The 24,974-nt window shown below is 40.7% G+C and overlaps 1 protein-coding gene and 1 pseudogene across 2 annotated transcripts in view; one reads left to right on the top strand and one right to left on the bottom strand.

The window, feature by feature from the left end:
• Positions 1–24,974, bottom strand: part of TRPC3 (transient receptor potential cation channel subfamily C member 3) — a 239,097-nt gene that overhangs the window by 49,976 nt on the left and 164,147 nt on the right. For both annotated transcript variants that reach the window (XM_088452253.1, XM_088452252.1), the window contains exons 4-5: positions 2,344–2,508; positions 16–232 (exon numbers count right to left, since the gene is read on the bottom strand). In XM_088452253.1, coding sequence (XP_088308379.1) covers positions 16–232; positions 2,344–2,508 — 382 coding nt within the window. The remainder of the gene's footprint in view (positions 1–15; positions 233–2,343; positions 2,509–24,974) is intronic.
• LOC148538819 (N-alpha-acetyltransferase 40 pseudogene) lies at positions 3,293–16,350 on the top strand (annotated as a pseudogene).

The following is a 24,974-nucleotide window of genomic DNA, read 5'->3' on the forward strand; positions in this document are numbered from 1 at the left end:
GGAAACAAAACATACCTAGAACCCACACCATAATGAGCATTTCTGTCCAAGTGAATCTTGTGGTCTTCACCCTAAAGATCTGCTTTGGGTATTCAATGACAGTGATGTTTGGTAGAGTTTTAATGCCTTCAAATCTGTCAGAAGCATTAAAGACGAGCAGGCACAGGAAAATGATAAATGATGCGGCGTGAGCCACAAATTTCATGAATGGGCTGCGGAGAACCTTGCCGAGCTAGAACGAAGAAGAAATTAGATTACCATGTTCTTAGCTTTTAGAAATGGTTATGCATACATGAAAACCAGCTTTATACTAGTAGAAAAATGAAATGGTTGAGTGTTGTTAGTAATGGTAACAGCAGACACATGTATTAGAAACTAGCATGGACCTTCAGTTGGTGGAATCGGCCAAAAACAGTGTGAAGTTGGTTGGGTCACTCTCAGATAATGAAGATCCTCACAGGAAGTATCTGGGACTTTCACCCTCACACAAGTCTCTAGTGCCGACCATTTTGTTGTATATAGATAGTTATGTAAGTATCAATATTAACTTTGTTATTTCATTATCTGACTGTCACTATAACAGACCTGTGTTTGGTCTGGTAGTGCAACCTTTATATGTTAAATTATACAAATGTCACATGAATATGTGGGCAAGTTGCACAAAGTTGCTGCAAATATTTTTATATGAATGAGGGCATCGATGGCACAATCTATGCAACTGAATATTTCATGGTGATGAAAGTAAAAGAGAACTTTTCAAGACTACAAAAGTAACAAAACTATGTTTTTGGCAATTTATCTAATAATACCCACATTTTTATGCTCAAATGGACCAGCTGTATATACAAAAGATATACATGCATGAAAGTTTCCATGTCTTTGTGCACTTAAATAGTGCTTTGCAGCTACTGATCTTTACAATGTACTAATAGTAATACTAATAGTAATAGTGTTGGACTGTAACTATGTTTTTTACAACAGCTGTACATTGCTTTGGAAATGGTCAAATTGTTTTTCTAGTATATGAGTAAATACTGTACCACTTTTCTCAACAGAGTGATCAAAAATCATTAAGAATTTGTGGCTTCACTATTATGATCATTTATTTTTAATACAGCTAGGCTGTTATCTAACCAGGCCCATTCCTGCAACATAATGCCAATTCTCTACTCTTTCACTGGCTGTCTGTATGGAGAATCTATTTCAAGATCGGATTACTGACTACACCCCCACACACTTACACAAATTTACAGATGAAGGATTATTAGCAGTACTTAGACTCTCTCTTAATTCATTTGGGGGTTAGGCTATTATGTTTGAGACTCCAACTGCCTGGAACTCCCTTTGAGAGGCCTCCACTCTAGAAATCTTCAAAAACAGACTCAGAACTGACCTGTTTACTGAAGCATTTCATTAATATCTCTTTAGTTAATAAATAAAAAGAAAATACAACCCAATTGTGTAGCTCTCTTTTCTGTAGTCTATTAATACTTAAGTTTAATTTTTGAATGCAAATTTAAAGCACTTTGAGTCTTATTGGGAGAAAAGTGCTATGTAAATAACATGATTATTATTATTATTATTATTATTATTATTATTAATAATAAAAATAATATCTTGTCCCCACTGTTTAATTGAAGATTGTGGCCAATAGACAATCTATGTTGAACATCTAATTTCTGCCAACATACTGTAGGATAAGATGAGCAATACACTGACACTATAGCTAATTTCTCCAAAATGCTCTGGTGCACAGTTCAGGAGATATACATTAGTGGCTGAAACCATACTGTACATTCAGACTGTTGCTGGAAAACTCAACAGCTAATAAAATCCATAAAACAAAACAAAAAAAACATTTTATACATTGTGTTAGTATTTATTTGTCTGTTTGCTTTTGGTAAACTAGATGTAGGCGGTAGTCTTCATGTGTCATCGGACTTATAATACAGTAGTTGCCAACTATACATAATTGTGAGGAACCACCTGAGGTTTTAAATTGTTCCAGGAAATTTGTATTCCGAACAATATCCCTGTTGTTCATCGCTGATTAATTGCACAATACAAAGTATCTTATTAAGTGATTCCCAACCATCATGATGTGTTGCAATAACAGGTTGGGTGTCTTATTCTGTGAAATGTACAATTCTCATTATTCTTATTATCTAGGCTTTATAGGTTAATATTAATTTCAAAAGGCTAAAAGAAACATGTTGGGGACTGTCTGCTTAGACTGCAGAGCTCATGAGGAGCTGACATTCACCTGTTTGGCAGCTGTGTGTTTACCTGCAAATGTCTGAGGAAGTGTTACACATTATCATTACTACATGTGAAATTCAATACCCGGCTGCAAGGAGCAATCCAGTATCCGACAGCAAGAAATGGGAGCCCCAGTGCAACAACCAGTACAACCAAACACTTAATAGCAATGGTCTGTTCTCGTAATCCTGAGAGATTTTCATACCAGATGGTTAAAAGCTGCTGCTGGCAATTGGGATGTGCCACAAACTGGAAAACAAACAAACAATAACAATGGTCAATTAACACTATCTTAAAACATAATTTTGCATTATTGGTTTATCCAGGATTTCAGGTTTTGTGTATTTTTTTTTTATTCAGGGAACAAAATAATAGTTTGAATTTTCTGTGTTTTAATCTACGCAAAATCTGATTATGTTCTGGAATAAAAACATAGACTGTTGCCACAGCATCACAAAGAGCTGAGAACCGTTACACATCTCTTAATAATGGACGTGGCAAATGCATGATTGCAGCTTCTGTGTTTAGAGAAAACTTTGTTACCTACTGCTGCTTTCACCGCATTATTGAAGAGATATAAATAAGAAATGAGAGGCTTAGTTAGGACAAGTTCATGGAGTACTGAGCTGACGATATTTCAGACATGAAAATGTTTAAATTCAGAGAGAAAAATGTAGCAAATGTAATATATTTTTATTATATCTGTCTGTTCTATGAAGGTTTACCGTAAAAGTTACACTATGCAGTGATGTGTGAATTAAAAACCTATCAATTCATTTTACCCTTACAGCATTAGAGGTGTAGAGACAGGAAAGAGAGAGAGCAGGCTTCTCCTGACCCTTCTCCATTCACTGCGCACTGAGGGCAGGTGTGACTTGGACAGATAATCATACCGTCTAGTCGCCCATAATGTCTGGGAGAGTCTCAAACTCCAATCAGAGTAGGCCACTCACCTGACCCTACCTCCTGCTGTGTATAATGTAAGTAGCTTTGTTGTGTAATGTGGGGTGGGTGGGGTGATGTCCATCAAATAATGTTGCCTGTTCCACCCACACTTTTCCGGGAAGTAGGAAACCTGGCAGATACCAGGTAAGGTGGCACACAAAGGCAAGGGTAGATTTTGCAGCACAGCAATCAGTTACGCAGTGATGCTCAGGTTGCCATGCCTAAGAGTATGATATTACATTTCATACTACATTATTTTCTAAGTACAGTTGTTATACATCAGAACAAATATATTTATCTTAAAGGTTTACATCTCATCTAATACTTTTTCATGCAATAAAATTGAGGCTGGTACCCGGATGGCAGATCGACAGTCAATAGATCAACAGTCAATAGGTCCATACCAGATGGTCGTCAGGCAATAGGTCAACATGGTCAAACGGTTGACAGGGACAAAAGGTCGATCGACAAATGGTTGACAGTGCAAAAGGTCGACAGTGTTAAAAGGTCGACAGGTTCAAATGGTCAACACAACAAATTGTTAACATGTTTTTCCATGTTATTTTTTACATTTTTAGGGGATAGGGTGAGGGCTAGGGTTAGGCACTTGGGGGATGGTTAGGTTTAGGCTGGCGGTGGATACGGTTAGGGTTAAGCACTAAGGGGAAGGTTAGGCTAGGGTTAGGTTTAGGCACTAGGGGGAAGGTTAGGATTAGGCACCAGGGGGAGGATTAGGGTTAGGCTCTAGGGGGAGGGATAAGATTAGGCATCAGGGGAAGGGTTAAGATTAGGCATCAGGGGGAGGGTTAAGATTAGGCATTAGGGGGAGGGTTAGGTACTAGGGAGAGGGTTAGGATTAGGCAATAGGGTAGGGATGGGGAACCTCAGACCCGGGGGCCGTAAAAGGCCCCCAGAAGCATTTTGTCTGGCCCTCAAAGCTTTTTTTCTGCTAGCCTCATCTGGCTATCAGGGTGCCTAGAATGGGACCCTGCGGCCAGAATCTATGTAGCAGTGCCGCCTGGAGCACCCTTATGACGCTTCCAACAGTCACATTGCTGCCCTTACAGCTCCTATTGCTGTAATCACCTACGATTGTGGCCACGCTCCCATGTGACGTCACATGGAGGTGGCATGGAATGCATCGGGTCTGAAAATAAAGTTATATATATCAAAATGGCTGTCGGCAGAAAAAAGGGTCCCCACCCCTGCAGTAGGGGGATGGTTATAGTTAGGCACTAGGTGGACTGTTAGGGTTAGGCACTAAGGGAAGGGTTAGGCACTAGGGGGAGGGTTAGGATTAAATTACAAAAAAATAACAATGTGTTGACATATTTGGGGCGACCACGTGTGTCGACCATTTGAATTTGTCGATCTGTAACACTGTCGTCAATGTTTCATTTTGACCTTGTCTACCTATTGTCTGACGACCATCCGGTGTCGACCTATTGACTATCTAGACACTGTCGATTTATTATATCACACACCCATCCTTGGGTGTGTACGTTCAAGTGATCTTTAATAATTTACTCTATCAGGAACTATTTATGTATCTGTCCATCCAGTTACCTGATGAACAATCTGAAGCTTTATGCTTTTTAGGCTTTGCACATTAAGCTGTATGTTTTGCTCATTTTGATCTGTAAGTCTGCCAAGGTATGTCTGTAAGTCTGCCAAGGTATGTCTGTAAGTCTGTACATTTCTATGTATAGTCTACAATATGGTTATAGGTATTTAACATGGCCACCTCAAATATTACGAAGTATTCACACAATTGAGGTTTCTGTGTATTTAATTACACAATATTGATATTATTGTTCTTTATTTTTAAAGCTCAAAACATATTCCACATTTATACTCACAATATACTCACAATAATGTATGATAGTACAGTCCCTCTTCTTGTATACTGATAACATTCAGGCATCACTACCCTATTAAATGATCGTGTAAGAGACCTGACCTGACATTTATAGCCTTATTGGCTTTTGATTTGCAAATTGTCTTAATTAAAGAAAGTTAATGATCTTACTAGCAATGTCACAATTGTTTATCTCATGGTTACAAAAGAAAATTAAATTGTTTTACCAACTGTGACTGATTATTACACCACGAGCTGCATTACCACTGGTAATCATGGACAGATAAGAAACATAAAGGCTGTATTTACACTTTCATGTCCAATAAGGTGTAGTTGCTTTAAAATATTTTGGGGCTATTCCGTTCCATTTTTGCTGCGCATGACAATGTATTATGTGTGAAAATGGAATACATTTTTGCATGTGTTACTTTTATTTACGTGCAAAGAGCAGGATCTACACCAGGGTTTCCCAAACTCGGTCCTCAGGGAACCCTAACAGTCCAGGTTTTAAAGATATCCATGCTTAAGCACAGGTGACTAACTCAGTACCCCAGTCAGTTTGATTATACCATCTGTGTACATGCATGGAAAACCTGGACTGTTAAGGTGCCTTGGGGACCGAGTTTGGGATCCACTGATCTACACAGAGGTTTTCTTAATGAATTCTGCACTGGAAAATCATAATGCATTTATATATTTCTATCTATCTATCTATCTATCTATCTATCTATCTATCTAGTTATCTATCTATCTGTCTATCTCATATCTATCTATCTATCTCATATCTATCTATCTATCTCCCTGATACAGTTTGTTTCAACTAAACGCAATCTTCCTCCTTTTCTTTCAGACAGTCTCGCCTAGAAAGGATCACTGTGCCTGGTAGCTCCCACTTACTCAAGTGTAGTTTGCAGTGGTTGGATTAACCCTTTCTTTTGTTTTGGTGAATTGTATTTCACTGATATGCTGATTGTCAAGTTTTTATCTTGTATGTATTCTTAAGCTTATATTTTTCTAAAATTCTAAATTACTACACTATGAGTCTTTCTGTTTGTTTGGTGCTGGACTGTATTCCAAATTTGGAGATTATTAAAAGTGGATTAAAAAGAAACCTAAAAGAGGTTCTAATCCTGATTTGCCATTCCCCAGATGGGATCCATATTGAGATATATATTTTGCTAGAAGTAGGCACAATTCTTACTTTACGATCACAAATTGGTGTTTTATTTACTACACTACGAGCACCTTCTTGTCTTGTTGTTGTCGTATATACAGTACCAGTCCAAAGTTTGGACACACCTTCTCATTCAATGGTTTTTATTTATTTAAATAATTTTCAACATAGTAGATTAATACTGAAGATATCAAAACTATGAAAGAACACATATGGCATTATGTTGTAAACAAAAAAGTGTTAAACAAATCAAAATATGTTTTATATTTTATATTCCTCAAAGTAGCACCCTGTTGCTTTGATGACAACTTTGTACACTCTTGGCATTCTCTCAATCAGCTTCATGAGGTAGTCTCCTGGAGTGGTTTTGAATTAACAGTTGTGCCTTGTCAAGAGTCAATCTGTGGAATTACTTGCCTTGTTAATGTGTTTGAGACCATCAGTTGTGTTGTGCAGAGGTAGGGTTAGTACACAGTGGACACCACTATTTGACTACTGTTGTAATCCATATTATGGCACCAACCACTCAACTCAGTAAAGACAAACGACAGTCTATCATTACTTTAAGACATGAAGGTCAGTCGATATGGAAAATTTGTATCCAGAACTGCAGTTGCAAAAACCATCAAATGCTATGATGAAACTGACTCTCATGAGGACCGCCCCAGGAAAGGAAGACCACGAGTTACCTCTGCTGCAGAGGATAAGTTCATTAGAGTTGCCAGCCTCAGAAACCGCTACTTAACAGCACCTCAGATTTAGAGACCATATAAAGTCTTCACAGAGTTCAAGTAGCAGACAAATCTCAACATCAACTGTTCAGAGGAGACTGCGTGAATCAGGCCTGCATGGTTGTATTGCTGCTAAGAAGCCACTACTGAGGATGAACAACAGGAAGAAGAGAATTGTTTGGGCCAAGAAACAAAAGGAAAAGACATTAGACCAGTGGAAATCTGTACTTTGGTCTGATGAGTCCAAATTTGAGATTTTTGGTGCCAACCGCCGTGTCTTTGTGAGACACAGAGAAGGTGAGCGGATGGTTTCTGCATGTGTGGTTCCCACTTGGAAGCATGGAGGAGGAGGTGTGATGGTGTGGGGATGCTTTGCTGGTGACACTGTTGGTGATTTATTCAAAATTCAAGGCACACTTAACCAGCATGGCTACCAAAGCATTCTGCAGCCCCATGCCATCCCATCTAGTTTGCGCTTACTGGGACCATCATTTGTTTTTCAACAAGACAATGACCCCAAACACACCTCCAAGCTATGTAAGCTATGGGCTACTTGACCAAGAGGGAAAGTGATGGAGTGCTGCGTCAGATGACCTGGCCTCCACAATCACCTGACCTAAACCCACTTGAGCTGGCTTGGGATGAGTTGGACCGCAGAGTGAAGGAAAAGCAGCCAACAAGTGCACAGCACCTCTGGGAACTCTTTCAAGAATGTTGGAAAACCATTCCAGGAGACTACCTCATGAAACTGATTGAGAGAATGCCAAGAGTGTGCGAAGTTGTCATCCAAGCAAAAGGGGGCTACTTTGAGGAATCTAAAATATAAAACATACTTTGAATTATTTAACACTTTTTTGTTTACAACATAATTTCATAGTTTTGATGTCTTCAGTATTAGTCTAATAATGTAATAAACAAAAAGCATTGAATGAGAAGGTGTGTCCAAACTGTTGACTGGTACTATATATATATATATATATATATATATATATATATATGATATAAAATGGTATAAGTGGCGCACAAAGCTCATAAACAGTACATGTGATATAATCAAAAGAAATAGTGAAAACTAAATCACATAAAATATCTCAAAAACACTCCCTATTTAAGGTGGCTGCCGCACTTTCCAAAGTGTGATCTATTCAAAAAAATCAACTGAATAATGTAAATAAAAAAGGGTGAAGGAGCGGCGCCTTCAGTGTAACAACTTTTACAGCAGGGATATTAAGACCAAGTCCATAAGGTCCGAACACACAGTCTATTCTTGTAGTGTCTTCGTGTAAATCCCACGATGTAAATCTCAAAGAAAACAGAAAAACAAAACAAACATAGTGTAGTCTGAAATTATATATATATATATATATATATATATATATATATATATACACATTCAAAAAGTGCTGTCGTACAAAAGTGGTGACATAGACAATAGCCGTGTGTTAGAAACACTCCACTCGTGTGTATACAACAAAGCTCCAGCACCCCGGGTATATAAAAAATAGCCTTGTACCAGCTGTTTACTTGTCTTATATCAAGGTAACAGGTACTGTATCTTTCTTTTGGTCCTTTTCTAGGTCCAGGAACTTGGAGAGCTACCCATTGCCGTGGGAGGAACTCTTGGGCACTATCAGAACAGATAAACTATCGGAATACTGGTTCCAGTATTCCGATAGTTTATCTGTTCTGATAGTGCCCAAGAGTTCCTCCCACGGCAATGGGTAGCTCTCCAAGTTCCTGGACCTAGAAAAGGACCAAAAGAAAGATACCTGTTACCTTGATATAAGACAAGTAAACAGCTGGTACAAGGCTATTTTTTATATACCCGGGGTGCTGGAGCTTTGTTGTATACACACGAGTGGAGTGTTTCTAACACACGGCTATAGTCTATGTCACCACTTTTGCATGACAGCACTTTTTGAATGTGTATATATATATATATATATATATATATTTATATCATTTCAGACTACACTATGTTTGTTTTGTTTTTCTGTTTTCTTTGAGATTTACATCGTGGGATTTACACGAAGACACTGCAAGGATAGACTGTGTGTTCGGACCTTATGGACTTGGTCTTAATATACCTGCTATAAAAGTTGTTACACTGAAGGCGCCGCTCCTTCACCCTTTTTTATTTATATATATATATATATATATATATATACACACACATACATACACATATATTTATACAAAAAAAATGGGTACAAGAAGTAACCACTGGTGCCCCACACCAGAGTTACCAGTATGTCAAAGGACTATTCCTACAAAAAATCCATATATTAGTATATAATTTATATCAGGGATAACAATATATTAGCATAACACTCAATGCACAAAAAAAACGACTAGAGACATTAATATAGAATCTCCTGCTGTTAGACCAACATACACAAAAAAGAGATTTTCGATATTACAAAGATGAGGGTCCAATAATGAGAGTAAGGGGGTCATTCAGACCCACTCACGAGCGGCAGTACGCTCGCAAGTGGGTCGATGGTTCCCACTGCTCATGCACATGACGGAGGGAGCTCCGTCGTGCGCATGCGCGAGACCCGGCGAGCAAAGGACTTTCCATCGCTCCGGGTCTCGCACCAAAGGGGGCGTGCTGTCGATGTTGATTGACAGCACGCCCCCTTAGATGGGCGTTCCGGGGGCGTGCCTGCCAGATGGAGGCGTTCCCATGGGAACGCCTACCGTCTGAAGCCGGCCCCACTGACATCACTAGTGATGTCAGTGGGAGTGATTTTGGCTCTGATAGAACCAAAATCACTCCTGGCCTTTCGGCAGGGAAACCCGACCGCAGGGTTTCCCTCGCAATTCCGATGGTCGCGATGGTCAAGACCATCGCGACCATCTTTTTGGACGCTCGTATATGCTGTGGGTGGTGACCCACAGCTATACGAGCGTCCAGGAGGACGCTCCATATTAATGGAGGAGGGCCCTGATTCAGAGCGAGCGCTCTGGTCAGAGCGTCCGGCTCTGAATCAGGGCCTAAGTTTTTATCCCCAGGAGCAAACCAATGCATTCAAGATGCCACGAGGATCTCCCAAAGTGGAAGTCAGACATGCGTCACCTCTCAAAAGAAGTTATATAGAGGAAGAGGAAAGTGGGCCGGCAGGAGGGAGAAACCACAAAAGAAGAAATCTGTAGTAACTGATCCAGTTATCTTTCATTTATCCAAGCACAACCTGAAATCATACTTTTAAGTAAAGGACTGTCTTTTGCACCTACTGAAAGAATTAACAAATTTGAGGCTTTCATTGATCTGAATAAATTATATTTTTGCGTAAAATAACATTAAAGAGGCATTTTATGAGAAAGGAGAATGCTATTATTAGTAGAGATATACGCTGCGCCATTTTTGCTGGTTTTGGTTTTAATTCGTTGTCCGGTTTTGGTTTTGCCAAAACGCCGTGACTGGATTTGTTTTGAGATTTTTTCCAAAAATTTACAAAAAAAGCTAAAATCAAACAATTTAGGACTTTTTTTGTTCCTAGAGTATTATTAACCTCAATAACATTAATTCCAGTAATTTCCACTCAATTTTGACCACCTCACAGCTCACAATACACACACTGGCATTTATATTGGCCGATCAATTGACCGAACAATATATCGTATGTCTGTCGCCCAGTGTGTACCTAACCCTCCACCCCCCCGCTGCGGCTTGGATCGCGTCAGATCCTGGAAGTTTGGGCGTGTTTGGGTTCCAAGGAACCCGAACCACTCATCTCTAATTATAAGTAACTATGATATCATATAAGTATTATCTATGACTTGGTCAAACGAGATCTGTGTGATGTGGAGATTCAACCGACTGTGGAAACTAATCTCAGGAATAGGGAGAAAGAGGCATTAAAGAACTACATAAAAATGCAATATAATAAAATAAACCGGCTGACAAAGGGGGAAGGGTGTGTGGGTCTGGTTACTACGGATCGTGAGTCATATGTGAAGGAAGCACAAAGACTTCTAAGTGATACAAACTCTTATATGACTTTAGAAAATTATCCCAAAGATCACATCTGGAGGAACCGGGGACTTTATTGTTACATGCTTTGCGCAGTGGTGTTATTGATAAAGAATATCAATACCTTATGCAATCCAACACCATTACCCCCATTTTTTACTTTTTGACAAAAATCGACAAGTCTCTGTCAAAACCACCAGGCAGGCCTATTATTGCAGGATTTGACTCCCTCACAACACACTTATCTGAATTTGTGGACATCTTTTGAATGATTATGTGAAAAGCCTATGCTCATAACTTAAAGACACTACCAGCGTGCTAAACACGTTGCAATTTATGCGCCTTGCTATTATGTGTATACCCAGCACAAGTGAGATGTAGAAGCTGCTAATAGTGGTATATGTTTCCATGGTTGTTTATTGATATATGTGTTTTTAATAATTAATAATTTATAATTTTATGTGTATGCAAGTGGAATTGTCATTGCACCAGTGGAGATAGGCTGTCTAGTTTGTAAATTTATGTGAGGTTAGCAATACCTCTTTCTTCTGCTGCAGGCATGCCCTATAAATTGCACTGGCATTTGTATCTGGGTGTAGAGCAGACGACGAGATAATATATTTTTCATTGGACAAAATGGGTCGGGCTACACATGACTGATTTCATGCTTCAAATAATGGACTTTCTTAAACCTGTGCTACTGTGAATTTTTATGAACTTTTATGGTTTTTACTACTTTTTTTGTGTATTGAGTGTTATGCCAATAAATTGTTATCCCAGATATAAATTATATATTCCTATATGGATTTTTTGGTGGAATAATCCTGTGACATACTGGTAACTTTGGTGTGGGGCACCAGTGGTTGCTTCTTTTACCCATTCTTTTTGTACATTACTGCTGCTGCTTACCACTGCTATTATATTTGGGGTGAAGCTAATGCCCTTGAAAAGTGAAGGGAGTGCTACCATAGTCATAACAGTGGTTGTCCATGTGCTAAGAAGAAATATTCACATTTGGCGCTGTATTCATCCACTTTCTGTATATGTATGTGTATATATATATATATATATATATATATATACAGTCAGGTGCATAAATATTGGGACATTGACAGAATGTTCATATTTTGGCCTCTATTCACCACCACAATGGCTTTGAAATGAAACAAACAAGATGTGCTTTAACTGCAGACTTTCAGATTTAATTTGAGGGTAATTACATCCAAATCAGGTGAACGGTGTAGGAATTACAACGGTTTCTATATGTGCCTCCCACGTTTTAAGGGGCCAAAAGTAATGGGACTATCAACTCAAAAGCTATTTCATGGACAGGTGTGGACTATTCCCTCGTTATTTCATTATCAATTAAGCAGGTAAAAGGTCTGGAGTTGATTCTAGGTGTGACATTTGCATTTGGAATCAGTTGCTGTCGACTCTCAATATGAGATCCAAAGAGCTGTCACTATCAGTGAAGCAAGCCATCATTAGGCTGAAAAATCAGAACAAATCTATCAGAGAGATAGCAAAAACATTAGGTGTGGCCAAATCAACTGTTTGGAACATTCTTAAAAAGAAAGAACGCACCGGAGAGCTCAGCAATGCCAAAAGACCCGGAAGACCACGGAAAACAACTGTGGTGGATGACAGAAGAATTATTTCCCTGGTGAAGATAAACCCCTTCACAACAGTTGGCCAAATCAAGAACACTCTCCAGGAGGTAGGTGTATATGTGTCAAAGTCAATAATCAAGAGAAAACTTCACAAGAGTGAATATAGAGGGTTCACCACAAGATGTAAACCATTGGTGAGCCACAAAAACAGGAAGACCAGATTAGAGTTTGCCAAACAACATCTAAAAAAGCCATTACAGTTCTGGAACAACATCCTATGAACCAGATTAGGCAAAGATCAACTTGTACCAGAGTGATGGGAAGAGAAGAGTATGGAGAAGGAAAGGAACTGCTCATGATCCAAAACATACCACCTCATCAGTGAAGCATGGTGGTGGTAGTGTCATGGCGTGGGCATGTATGGCCACCAATGGAACTGGTTCCCTTGTATTTATTGATGATGTGACTGCTGACAAAAGCAGCAGAATGAATTTTGAAGTGTTTCGGGCAATATTATATGCTCATATTCAGTCAAATGCTTCAGAACTCATTGGACGGTGCTTCACAGTGCAGATGGACAATGACCTGAAGCATACTGCAAAAGCAACCAAAGAGTTTTTTAAGGCTAAAAAGTGGAATGTTATGCAATGGCCAAGTCAATCCCCTGACCTGAAACCGATTGAGCATGCATTTCACTTGATGAAGACAAAACAGAAGGGAAAATGCCCCAAGAACAAGCAGGAACTGAAGACATTTGCAGTAGAGGACTGGCAGAGCATCACCAGGGATGAAATCCAGCATCTGGTGATGTCTATGCGTTCCAGACTTCAGGCTGTAATTGTCTGCAAAGGATTTGCAACAAAGTATTAAAAAGTGAAAGTTAGATTTAGGATTGTTTAGTTTGTCCCATTACTTTTGGCCCCTTAAAAAGTGGGAAGCACATATAGAAACCGTTGTAATTCCTACACCGTTCACCTGATTTGGATGTAATTACCCTCAAATTAAATCTGAAAGTCTGCAGTTAAAGCACATCTTGTTTGTTTCATTTCAAAGCCATTGTGGTGGTGAATAGAGGCCAATATATGAAAATTCTGTCAATGTCCCAATATTTATGCACCTGACTGTATATATAAATATATATATATATATATATATATATATAGATATATATACACATATGTATATATATATATATATATATATATATACACACATATATACATATATTGGCAATTTCAAGCTAGATTGTGATAGCGATCCATGGATTCTGTGTGGGGATGGAGGGATTCACCCACACAGGGTAGAAAAAGAAAGTGTGAACACACCTAAGGACTGACTTGTGGACAGAGCACAGGTGAAGTCTAATGAGGCAGACCAGTCAGGCTGCCAGAGGAGACAGTCCAAGCGAGACTGTGGCAGCTATAGAGCCCAGTGTGCCTGCAGGACAGTGGGAGCCAGGAGGCCAGGTCCATACCTGCAGGAGGCAGGGAAGACCAGGGCCAGCAACAGAAATCAAGGTGCCCAGTACACACATCTTTTAAGGGCCCCCCATCCTTGCTTCTCTGAAGCCAGCTGGCTGCATGAAAGCAAGGATAGGGGACCCTTAAAAAATGTCAGTGCCCCTCCAGTGGCCAGCTCCCTGTGAGTGTCCCTCCAGTGGCCAGCCTCTATGAGTGTCCTTCCAGTGGCCAGTCTCCTGTGAGTGTCCCTCATGTGGCAGTCCCCTGTCAGTGTCCCTCCGGTAGCCAACCAGCTCCCCACAGTGCAGCTCCAACACTTACCATGCCGAGGCTCCTCTGTCTGCTAGTCGTGCTAGTGCAGCGCTGGATGATGTCATGATGTCATGCTCTCCACCAAGATAAACAACAAAAACTTTATTGTACCTGCCACAGCCGGTGCAATAAAGCTACATTCCTTCACAGACTCCCTGTGTGGACCCGACCAGTACCTGCCAGCTGTGCCCTCCTGATCATGCTGCAGTGCAGGCAGTGATGAAGGGCAGTATTATGTGTGGACCCCTCCTGGGCCCCCTACAAGCTTGGGGCCCATCACAGCTGTACCCTTAGTCCCACCCTGTTGCCGGGCCTGGGGAGGACCACTAAAGAGATTGTGTGACTGTGGAAGTCAGGCCAGGGGGCCATGTCTATATCTGTGAGAGACAGGACTACAAAAGATTGCAGACTAGCTGCTCATTATAGTCAAGGTTCAAAAAGTGAGGTATTGCCCTGCATGGGGACTAGGTTTCTGTTATTTTTGTTCCTGAATGCTGACAGTAAGAGTCCGTTTTATTTCATTTAAACCAGAAAAGCTGCGTGTGGACCCAATTTTATGCACCTAGACACTGCACCACTGACCCCCTTCCGAGTGAAATTACTCCAAGTTATTACATAATACAGAATATTGACATGGTCTGACATAATGTCGACATGTCTTTATGCATGTCAACAGTGAGCCTAACCCCAACCACAGCCTAACCCTGACTCTAAATTAGGGATGTGTGCCAACCCCCGTGTTTTGGTTTTGGATCTCTATCTCCTTCAAGGTTTTGTATCTGGATTTGGTTTTACAAAACCACCCTTGCATGTTTTGGTTTTAGATCTGAATTTTTTTCTAAAAAATCATAAAAACAACGGAAAACACATAATTTTGGCCTGATTTTGTTCCTACAGTATTATTAACCTCAATAACATTTATTTCCAGACATTTCCAGTCAATTTTGATCACTTCACAGCTCACACTATTGATTTCATCCAGTTTAGGCCAAAAGGTTGCATCGAGGTAGCTGGCTTACTAATCTAATCAACAGCAGTGGGCGGCACTAACATGCGGCAGTTCAGCTTCCAACATGGCACAGAGTGACACTGAAGTGGTTGACAAGATGGCAGTTTCATAAACTATACGACCCCATAGGAAGTTTAAAAACCAAGAATGTTTTCATTAATCAAAAACTAGGTCAGAGTTGGAATATGTTTATGGACTGAAGACAGGGAAAGGACGGGAGAATTGATAGTTTTTAATTTATTTATTTTAATGTTTTGATATTTTTGAGCTTCTTCACCCCCTCCAGCACTGAACCGAACTGGACTTTAGAGTATTACGTTATCAGCTATGTCAGGGGAGGAAGTCTGTATGGGCAAAAGAAAAAAAACAAAAACGCCAAGAGGAATGTGCTGCAATGGCAGCTGTGTGTGCCAAGGAGCAAGCAGGCAATCAGGTGGGTGACCCTTTAGGAGCCTTTCCAGGATTTAAGAAGTTTGGCAGAAATGGGTTGAATCAGTCTATGGAGTGCTGCAGAGTAACAGATTTGGACCAGAAGACTCTAGACTGGGTATTTGAACGCACAAAGACAAATGTGCAGCTGCTATATGAACAAAGCGAGTGGTGATGGAAGGAGCAGGAAAAGCGTGAAGAGCTGACAGATGAACGTGGCTGGTACCAGAGATGAGTTTTCTGTGCCAGTTGCTTTTGTGAAGTTCAGGTTTGACGTGGAGCGTGCGGATGAGATCTTTTATTGTTATGAGGTGCAGTTGGAGATCCGTGTCTGCAGGAAAAGGAGTGGGGAAATTGCTGGTACAATTCTTACAATTGATGGCAAATAGCACATAGATGAAGAAAGTCGTACTTACAGAGTTCAAACACAATCACGGTGCTTACCAATTCTTTGAAATAGACTTGACCTCTGCCAGTGTATTGGGGTGCTGCAGTGATGATTACACATATGAGTTTCTGAGCCGCAAGACAAGTTTGGATACATTCCCCATTCCCAATCAGGACATTGTGCAGGCTGCTGCCACTGAATAAGGTGGTGGATGGACACATAGGAAATTATGGGGGGATTCAAGAGGACACAGCGATTGTCAATATCTTCTGTTTTGTGGTACTCTTCTAGTTTTTAATTTAAAAAAAAAAAAATTGTGATGTTTAAATACTGCGCTATTGTGCACATGCATGTGACTTACTCCACCGCAAGTCCTTTTAACAGTAAATAAATTCTTGTCTGAATAAAAAAAAAAAATCAAGATCAATGTAGGATCAAGTTCTTCAGTTTATGAAAGACATCTTTGATCTGGGGAAGGTTTTTTATACATCTAATAGAAATGTGGTGGCCTTGCTTGTGGAGGTGCTGCTAGTACACACTGTAAAAACAGACTTTATTTTGTGCTCAGGGAGGTTGTTAGGGATAATGGGACCAAGACTTGCTGTTTACATCAGAGGAAAGCAGCCTGTAGCTCTACGGCTGAACTAGAACTCCCAGCATCCGTCATGTTTGCCGGGCCTACTGGAAGTTATTTGTCAACAACAGGTGGCATGCCTCAGGTTACCTCAGCCTGATTTACGCTCTGTATGTAACATGTAAATAAGTAAGTAATGTGACCAATATACACAACTAATTTTGTATTAAACGTAATTTGCACTTTATTGCACACATCCTGGCAGGAAGATGCTCTGTGCTGCTGCTCACATGTCTCTCATGACACCCACCATCTACATTATCCAGTTATTCCACATAGAGTCACCTACATACAAAGAAGGAAGGTGTTTATTGAGCAGAACCATTATTTATGCCTATCAATTCACCAGGGTCCTGGAGCAACCAGTTGGGGTTGGAAGCAATGAAAAAAATTGGGTAAATTTGAAAATCTACCATGTTTTGCCAACCCAATCAACTTGGTGGCTCAGAATTTACTTTTTTTTTTTTAAAGGGACATTACTGGAAATGCTGTCTGTGACCATTAAAATTTCTGGACATTTTCGGCATTCAGCAACCGCATGTCGAAGACTTCAACGGCTGTGGCAGTTCAATTACCAACATGGCACATCTAGGAAAGAGAATGGCACTGCAGTGGCAGACAGGATGGCAGTATAATAAACTTTAAAATTTAAAATGTCAAGCAGCAATGCCCCAAACTGCACATAATGCAAAGAAAACAGGTACAAGATAGAATTGTCCTTGGGCCCTTCCACCCATCCTTATGATGTATATATTAAACAGGACATGCACAGATCAGCGACAGGGACTTCCAATTGTGGCTGAAGCGATTGGTTGGTTTGGACCCCCACAAAACAATCTAGCAATGGGCAGCTGACATTGCTGGCAATGATCTCTCCATGCACAAACTGGCTTTACAGAGGTAAGGTGTTGTCGGCGCCATCATCCGATTCCTCACCCTCATCAGTGTGTGCATCATCTTCACACAATATTAATTTGTCCCCGCTGAAATCTACCATTATATTCTCAGGTGCCACTATCATTTTTGGATGTAATTAGTGGTAAGTGTCTCCCTCGTGAAATTTGTAGTTCAGTTTGATGAACATCAACTTTTCCACATTTTGAGGAAGCAGCCTCCTACGCCGATCGCTGACAAGGTTCCCTGTTGTGCTGAAAACTATTTCCGAGTACACACTGGAGGGTGGGCAGCTCAAGTAAAGCAAAGCCAGTTTGTGCAAGGGCCTCCAAATTGCCTTTTTTCCTGCCAGTAGTGAAATGGACTGTCTGACATGCCTATTTGGATGCTATCATTAAAATAGTCCTCAACCATTCTTTGAATGGTGATGGCATCAGATGGAGTCACGGTAGAGGTCTCATTAATTGTAGGCAATCCTTTTAGACCTGACCAGATGTCAAAACTTGGTTGTGTTGACTAATCTGCATCATCAGTGGGTCTTTTTTGGGGAAAATGTAGTTTTTTCCAGGCAGCCGCACTTGCTGGAGAAACTGAAGGAGGAGCCATTGCTGCATCACGTGACACTTGAGCTGACAATTTCCTTACCAACAGCTCTTTGCATCTCTTCAGATCTGTGTCTGCTGGGAAGAAAGACACAATGTATGACTTAAACCTAGGATCCAGCATGGTCGCCAAAATGTATTGATCCGATTGTACGATCCTGACAACCCTTTGATTCTGGTGAAGCAAATAAAGGACTTGATCTACAAGTCCGACATACTTAGCGCAATTGCTCGTTTCAGCTCCTCCTTCAATTTCTCAAGCTGCTTTTCCAACAGTCTAATTAGGGGAATTACCTGACTCAAGCTGGCAGTGTCCGAACTCACTTCACAGGTGACTACTTTGAAGGGTTTCAGCACTTTGCATAACACAGAAAGTATTTTTCACTGAACTTGAGTAAGGTACATTCCCCCTCCTCTTGCTATGTCATAGTTCATTGTGTAGATTTGGATGACTTTTTGATGTTCCTCCATTCGCTGAAGCATATAAAGGGTGGAGTTCCATCTTGTAATTACCACTTGCTCCAGCTGGAGACAGGGCAAATTCAACATTTCTGCAGGTGCTGCAAACTTCTACATGCACCTGCTGAATGTCAAAAATGTCCAGAAATTTTGCGGGCCACAGAGAGCATTTCACTACCAAGTTGATTGTGTCAGCAAAACATGGGACATGTTGGAATTCACCCTGCTGTAATGCTCTCACAATATTAGTGGCATTGTCAGAAATCATAAATCCCATGCAGAGTCTAAGCGGGGTAAGCCATTTTGCAATGACTTGCCTGAGTTTTTCTAAGAGGTTTCAGTGGTATGCCTCTTACTGAAACCGGTGATACATAGAGTAGCCTGCTTTTGAATAAGCTGCTGTTTCTTAGATGCTGCTTCTGCTGCTGTTGGTGGCACTGAAGGCAATACACCCACCCAGTGGGTTGTTACAGTCATGTAATCTTGTGTTTGCCATGTTCAACTTGTCCACATATCTGTTGTTAAGTGGACAGTGGGTACAATAGCATTTTGAAGGACACTAAAAACGTTTTTTTAATGTCCCTGTACAGGCTGGGAATTGCTTTTCTAATGAAGTGGAATCTAGATGGGATTTGGTAGTGGGGGCACAGGACCTCAATTACCTGTTTAAAACCCACTGCACTAATGGCAGATATTGAACACATATCTAATACTAGCACAGATGTTATGGCATCAGTGATTCTCTGTGCAACTGGGTGACTGCTGTTATACATGCTCTCCCTTGCAAAATATTGTCAGTCTATTGTTTTTTTTAACTACTACTAGTATTCTTCCTGGTCCCCTTCTGGGATGAAGATCCACTCCCAGCAGAAGCAGGCTGCTTCTGAGGAATCCAGGATAGGAGAGGGCTGAGTTAGCCTTATCAAATTGGATGCAGGACTAGTTCCGATCATGATTGAGGATATTGTTGATGAAGGTGTTGGTGAAGATGCCAGGTGCTTGGATGTATCAGAGAGAAGGGAGTTAGCTGATGCTGGACTGCTTGTTACTTTTTTAGCCAAAGTTTCTGAATTTTGCAAACACTTTGGATGGATGCGCTGTAGATGATGTAACAGGGAGGAGGTTCCTAGATGGTTAAGGTCCCTATCTCTACTTACTCTGGCATGACAATGGGTACAGGTGGCTTGACAATTGTTGTCCGATTTGGGTAGAAATGTTTCCACACATAAGAAGTGGGCAACTGTTTCCACTATGGATTGATTTAAAAAAACATCACCCTCATCAATAACATCCTCATCATCAGCATCCTCATTAGTGTCATCTACACAAAAATCCTCCTCATCCTGGTGCACTTTCACAGAAGCATCCTCGATTTCTATGTCAGCATGTTGACTTGAGGATGCACAAGTGGTGGAAGGAGGCTCCTCTTCGACTACAGTTTTGGAAAGGTCAGGCTCACACATGGCTCCCACTGACACACTGGAGTTGAGCACCTGTGATTTGTCTTTTTCTGTGCCTGCATTAATAGTCTCGACAGGTAGCACCTCCCATTATATATATTCAGGGTGTGCAGTCTAGGACCTTTTCCTATACACTTAGACTCTCCTCAGGGAATTTTGAGACATTTCTGAGTGCACAGTTGGTTACTGTGCCTTAACAATTTAAATTTTTTGAAACGTCTACAGGGAGAAGAGCTTACATCATCATAAGAGGCAGAACCACTAGTCATAAATAGAGGCCAAGGCCTTAGCCTTTCCTTGCCACTTTGTATGGTGAAAGGCATATTGCCAATTTTATGTCTTTCTGCAGCTAACTTTCCTTTTGATGTTTATTTCTTTACCACTGTAAAAGATTGCTTCTTTGATTTTTGATACCCTGACTTAAGCCTTGTATGCTCTTGGGCATCAGCTTTAGTAGATGATGTAGAGGGACAAGTATTGTCATGACTGGTGGCACTGGCAGCAGCTCCAGCACTAGTATGTGGTTCCTGCTTTCCTCTAAACAGATCGTTCTCCTTATCAACAAACACGAATGAAGTGGGGTACAGCACATACATCATATTGTACCAATTTTAAATATTACACTGCGGTATCAATGACCTACAGTGTCTCAATATTTTTTTTTAATAATACACTGTGGTTTCACTTACAGTGTCACAATATATATTTTCTATGAATACACTGTGCTACCACTTACAGTGTCACAATATTTTTTATGAATACCCTGCGCTGCCACTTACAGTGTCACAATATTTTTTATGAATAATACACTGCACTATACCTTACAGTGTCACAATATTTTTTATGAATAATACACTGCGCTATCCCTTACAGTGTCACAATATTTTTTTATGAATACACTGCACTACCACTTACAGTGTCAAAATATTTTTTATGAATAATACACTGTGCTACCACTTACAATGTCACAATATTTTTTATGAATACCCTGTTCTACCACTTACAGTGTCACAATACATATATACTACACTGTGGTTCCACTTACAGTGTCACAACTCACAATGCGCGTATGCATATTATACTGTGCTATGACTTATAGTGTCACAATACATGTATGAATATTACACTGCGGTCTGACTGGCAGTGTCACAGTAAAAAAAACAATAATATAGTACACTGGGGTACAGCACAAAAAAATATATATATTATTTTTATAAATTATATTATTAGCATTTTTTTTACACTGGGCACCCTTGTACAGACAGAGCACCCCTGGATGGACACAGCAGCACCTGTCCCTAGATGGACACAGCAGCCCCTGCCCTGGATGGACACAGTAGCACCTGGATGGACACAGCAGCCCCTGCCCCTGGATGGACACAGAAACCCTGGATGGACACAGCAGCCCCTGCCCTGGATGGACACAGCAGCCCCTGCCCTGGATGGACACAGCAGCCACTGCCCCTGGATGGACACAGCTACCCTTGCCCTGGTTGTACACAGTTCCCTTAGATGGACACAGAAGCCTCTATATGGACACAGCAGCCACTGCCCCTGGATGGACACAGCAACCCCTGGATGGACACAGCAGCCCCTGGATGGAAACAGCAGCCCCTGCTCTGGATGGACACAGCAGCCCCTGGATGAACACAGCAGCCCCTGCCCTAGATGGACACAACCCCTAGATGGACACAACAACCCCTGGATGGACACAGCAGCCCCTGGATGGAAACAGCACTGCTCACTACACTCTCCACAGCTGAAGTGAAATGTCACCGATGACCAGGTACATTTATAGGATCCAAAACCCGTGAGAATCTGACAGCAGGAGGGTGACATTTTGACTCGTTTTGGGATCCGAGTCAGGTGGGAAAACCCGAGCTGGACTCGGATCCCAGCCCAGATCGCAATGTTTGGGCGGGTCCGGTTAACTCATCTCTACTCTAAATGCAGCCTAACCCTAACACGCATATGTTCATAATGTAGACATACATAATGCCAACATTATGAACATGTCAACATGCTGACCGAATATGTTGACATTCTGAACCTTTTGACAGTATTACACTGTCAGCATTCTGAATGTCAATATTCTCAATGTTGAAATAGTAACTGCGTACCACCCAAAATGGTGTACCATTTTAAAACTGAGAAAATATACTGCATTACATTTGGGGACACATATTCTTATTTATCACAAGATGATCCCCACATCTGATGAAAACATTCAGTTTGTTTATCATTGGATGTCATTGTCTGGTGATCACATGCAATCACTAGAAATTAACTACTTAGGGGCATACCTTTCATCCGTGGGTTCCCCCAAGTACATTTGTGCCAGTATAACATAATGTTTATGGCAGTGCATATATTTCCTCCTGATTCCACACAAACAGCTTGGCAGGGTCTTTTATTTAGCTTGGCAAGCTAAGATATTTGGATAGAATTTACCTAATTGTAATAACTAAACAATGTGAAACTCTGGCAGCATGGCTCCAACAAAAATCTTTAAAAATAACAGTGCTATACAGTCTGGAGCATGTTTCTGCTAAAATAGGAGACCTAAGAGCATGGGGTCAACCTTCATTGTTAAAAACTAGCCCTATCTTGGTCAGTGCAACGCTGGAGTCTCTATGGGAAAGGCCCCAATCCCAATGGTTATCAGCCCTGTACAGAAAAGTGCTGGGTCTCTTACTGGTCCCACTGACCTGTGAGCGTTGGGTTAGTAAAGAGTATTGGAATAATGCAAAGGAGTCTCAAAGACTAATTACAGCCATGGCCAAATGTTTTGAGAATGACACAAGTGTTGGTTTTCACAAAGTTTGCTGCTTCAGTGTTTTTAGACCTTTTACTCAGATGTTACTATGGTATACTGAAGTAAAATTACAAGAAGTTCATAAGTGTCAAAGGCTTTTATTGACAATTACATTAAGTTTATGCAAAGAGTCAACATTTGCAGTGTTGGCCCTTCTTTTTCAAGACCTCTGCAATTTGCCCTGGCATGCTGTCAATCAACTTTTGGGCCACATATTGACTGATGACCACCCATTCTTGCCTAATCAATGCTTGGATTTTGTCAGAATTTGTGGATTTTTGTTTCTCCACCTGCCACAGGTTCTTAAGGTCCGAAGAGTTTCCTGGCCATGGACCCAAAATTTCAATGTTTTGTTCCCTGAGCCACATAGTTATCACTTTTGCCTTATGGCAAGGTGCTCAATCATGCTGGAAAAGGCATTGTTCGTCACCAAACTGTTCTTGGATGGTTGGGAGAAGTTGCTCTTGGAGGATGTTTTGGTACCATTCTTTATTCATGGTTGTGATCTTAGGCAAAATTGTGAGTGAGCCCACTCCTTGGCTGAGAAGCAACCCCACACATGAATGGTCTCAGGATGCTTTACTGTTGGCATGACACAGGACTGATGGTAGCACTCACCTTTCCTTCTCCGGACACGTGTTTTTCCAGATGCCCCAAATAATCTGAAAGGGGATTCATCAGAGAAAATAACTTTACCCCAGTTCTCAGCAGTCACATCCTTGTGCCCTTGCAGAATATCAGTATGTCCCTGATGTTTTTCCTGGAGAAAAGTGGCTTCTTTGATGCTCTTCTTGACACCAGGCCATCCTCCAAAAGTGTCCGCCTCACTATACGTGAAGATGCACTCACACCTGCCTGCTGCCATTCCTGAGCAAGCTCTGCACTGGTGGTGCCCCAATCCCGCAGCTGAATCAACTTAAGGAGATGGTCCTGGCACTTGCTGGACATTCTTGGGTGCCCTGAAGCCTTCTTCACAACTATTGAACAAGTTCTTGATGATCCAATAAATGGTTGATTTAGGTGCAATCTTACTAGCAGCAATATCCTTGCCTGTGAAGCCCTTTTTGTGCAAAGCAATAATTGCTGCACGTGTTTCCTTCTAGGTAACCATGGTTAACAGAGGAAGAACAATGATTTCAAGCACCACCCTCCTTTTAAAGCTTCCAGTCTTTTCTTCTAACCCAATCAGCAAGACAGAGTGATCTCCAGCCTTGTCCTCGTCGACACACCTGTGTTAACGAGAGAATCACTGACATGATGTCAGCTGGTCCTTTTGTGGCAGGGCTGAAATGCAGTGGAAATATTTTTGGGATTAAGTTCATTGTCATGGCAAAGAGGGACTTTGCAAATAATTGCAATTCATCTGATCACTCTTCATTCCAGAGTATATGCAAATTGCCATCATAAAAACTGAAGCAGCAGACTTTGTGAAAACCAATACCTGTGTCATTCGCAAAACTTTTAGCCATGGCTGTTTACCAAAATAAATAAGAATATATTTTTAATTGACATAATAAAACTCACCCAAAACCCTCATTCACCAATTTTTCATTAAAAAAAACATCTTTTTACTGTGTGTCTTTTATTATGGAACTTCAGATATTGTATTTCAACAAGCAGCAACACCCCCTTTCAGTCAATGACTGTCAGTGTATGAGAGATCCTTCGAAAAAAGACATCCTCATTGAATTAAGAGATACTTTGGGTGCAATAAGTGCAACTTTTGGGATGAGCTACTTTCATGTCCATGAGAGGTTCCGCTTAACGTACCGAACTGAATAGACCCTCAGTCTAGTGATATTAATTTTTTCTAACATTCATTATTTTTAAAATATTTTTTCATTTATCAAAATTACAGAATCAAGGTTTGTGTTTAAGACCATATACCTCTGTCATCGGTTAATGCTTGGGCTCCCAATTATTTTATCATTGATGTAATGGCTGAATAATAGAAATATA

This window comes from Taudactylus pleione, unplaced genomic scaffold (assembly GCF_031769625.1).
Source record: "Taudactylus pleione unplaced genomic scaffold, aTauple2 ptg000036l, whole genome shotgun sequence".
Lineage (NCBI taxonomy): Eukaryota > Metazoa > Chordata > Amphibia > Anura > Myobatrachidae > Taudactylus > Taudactylus pleione.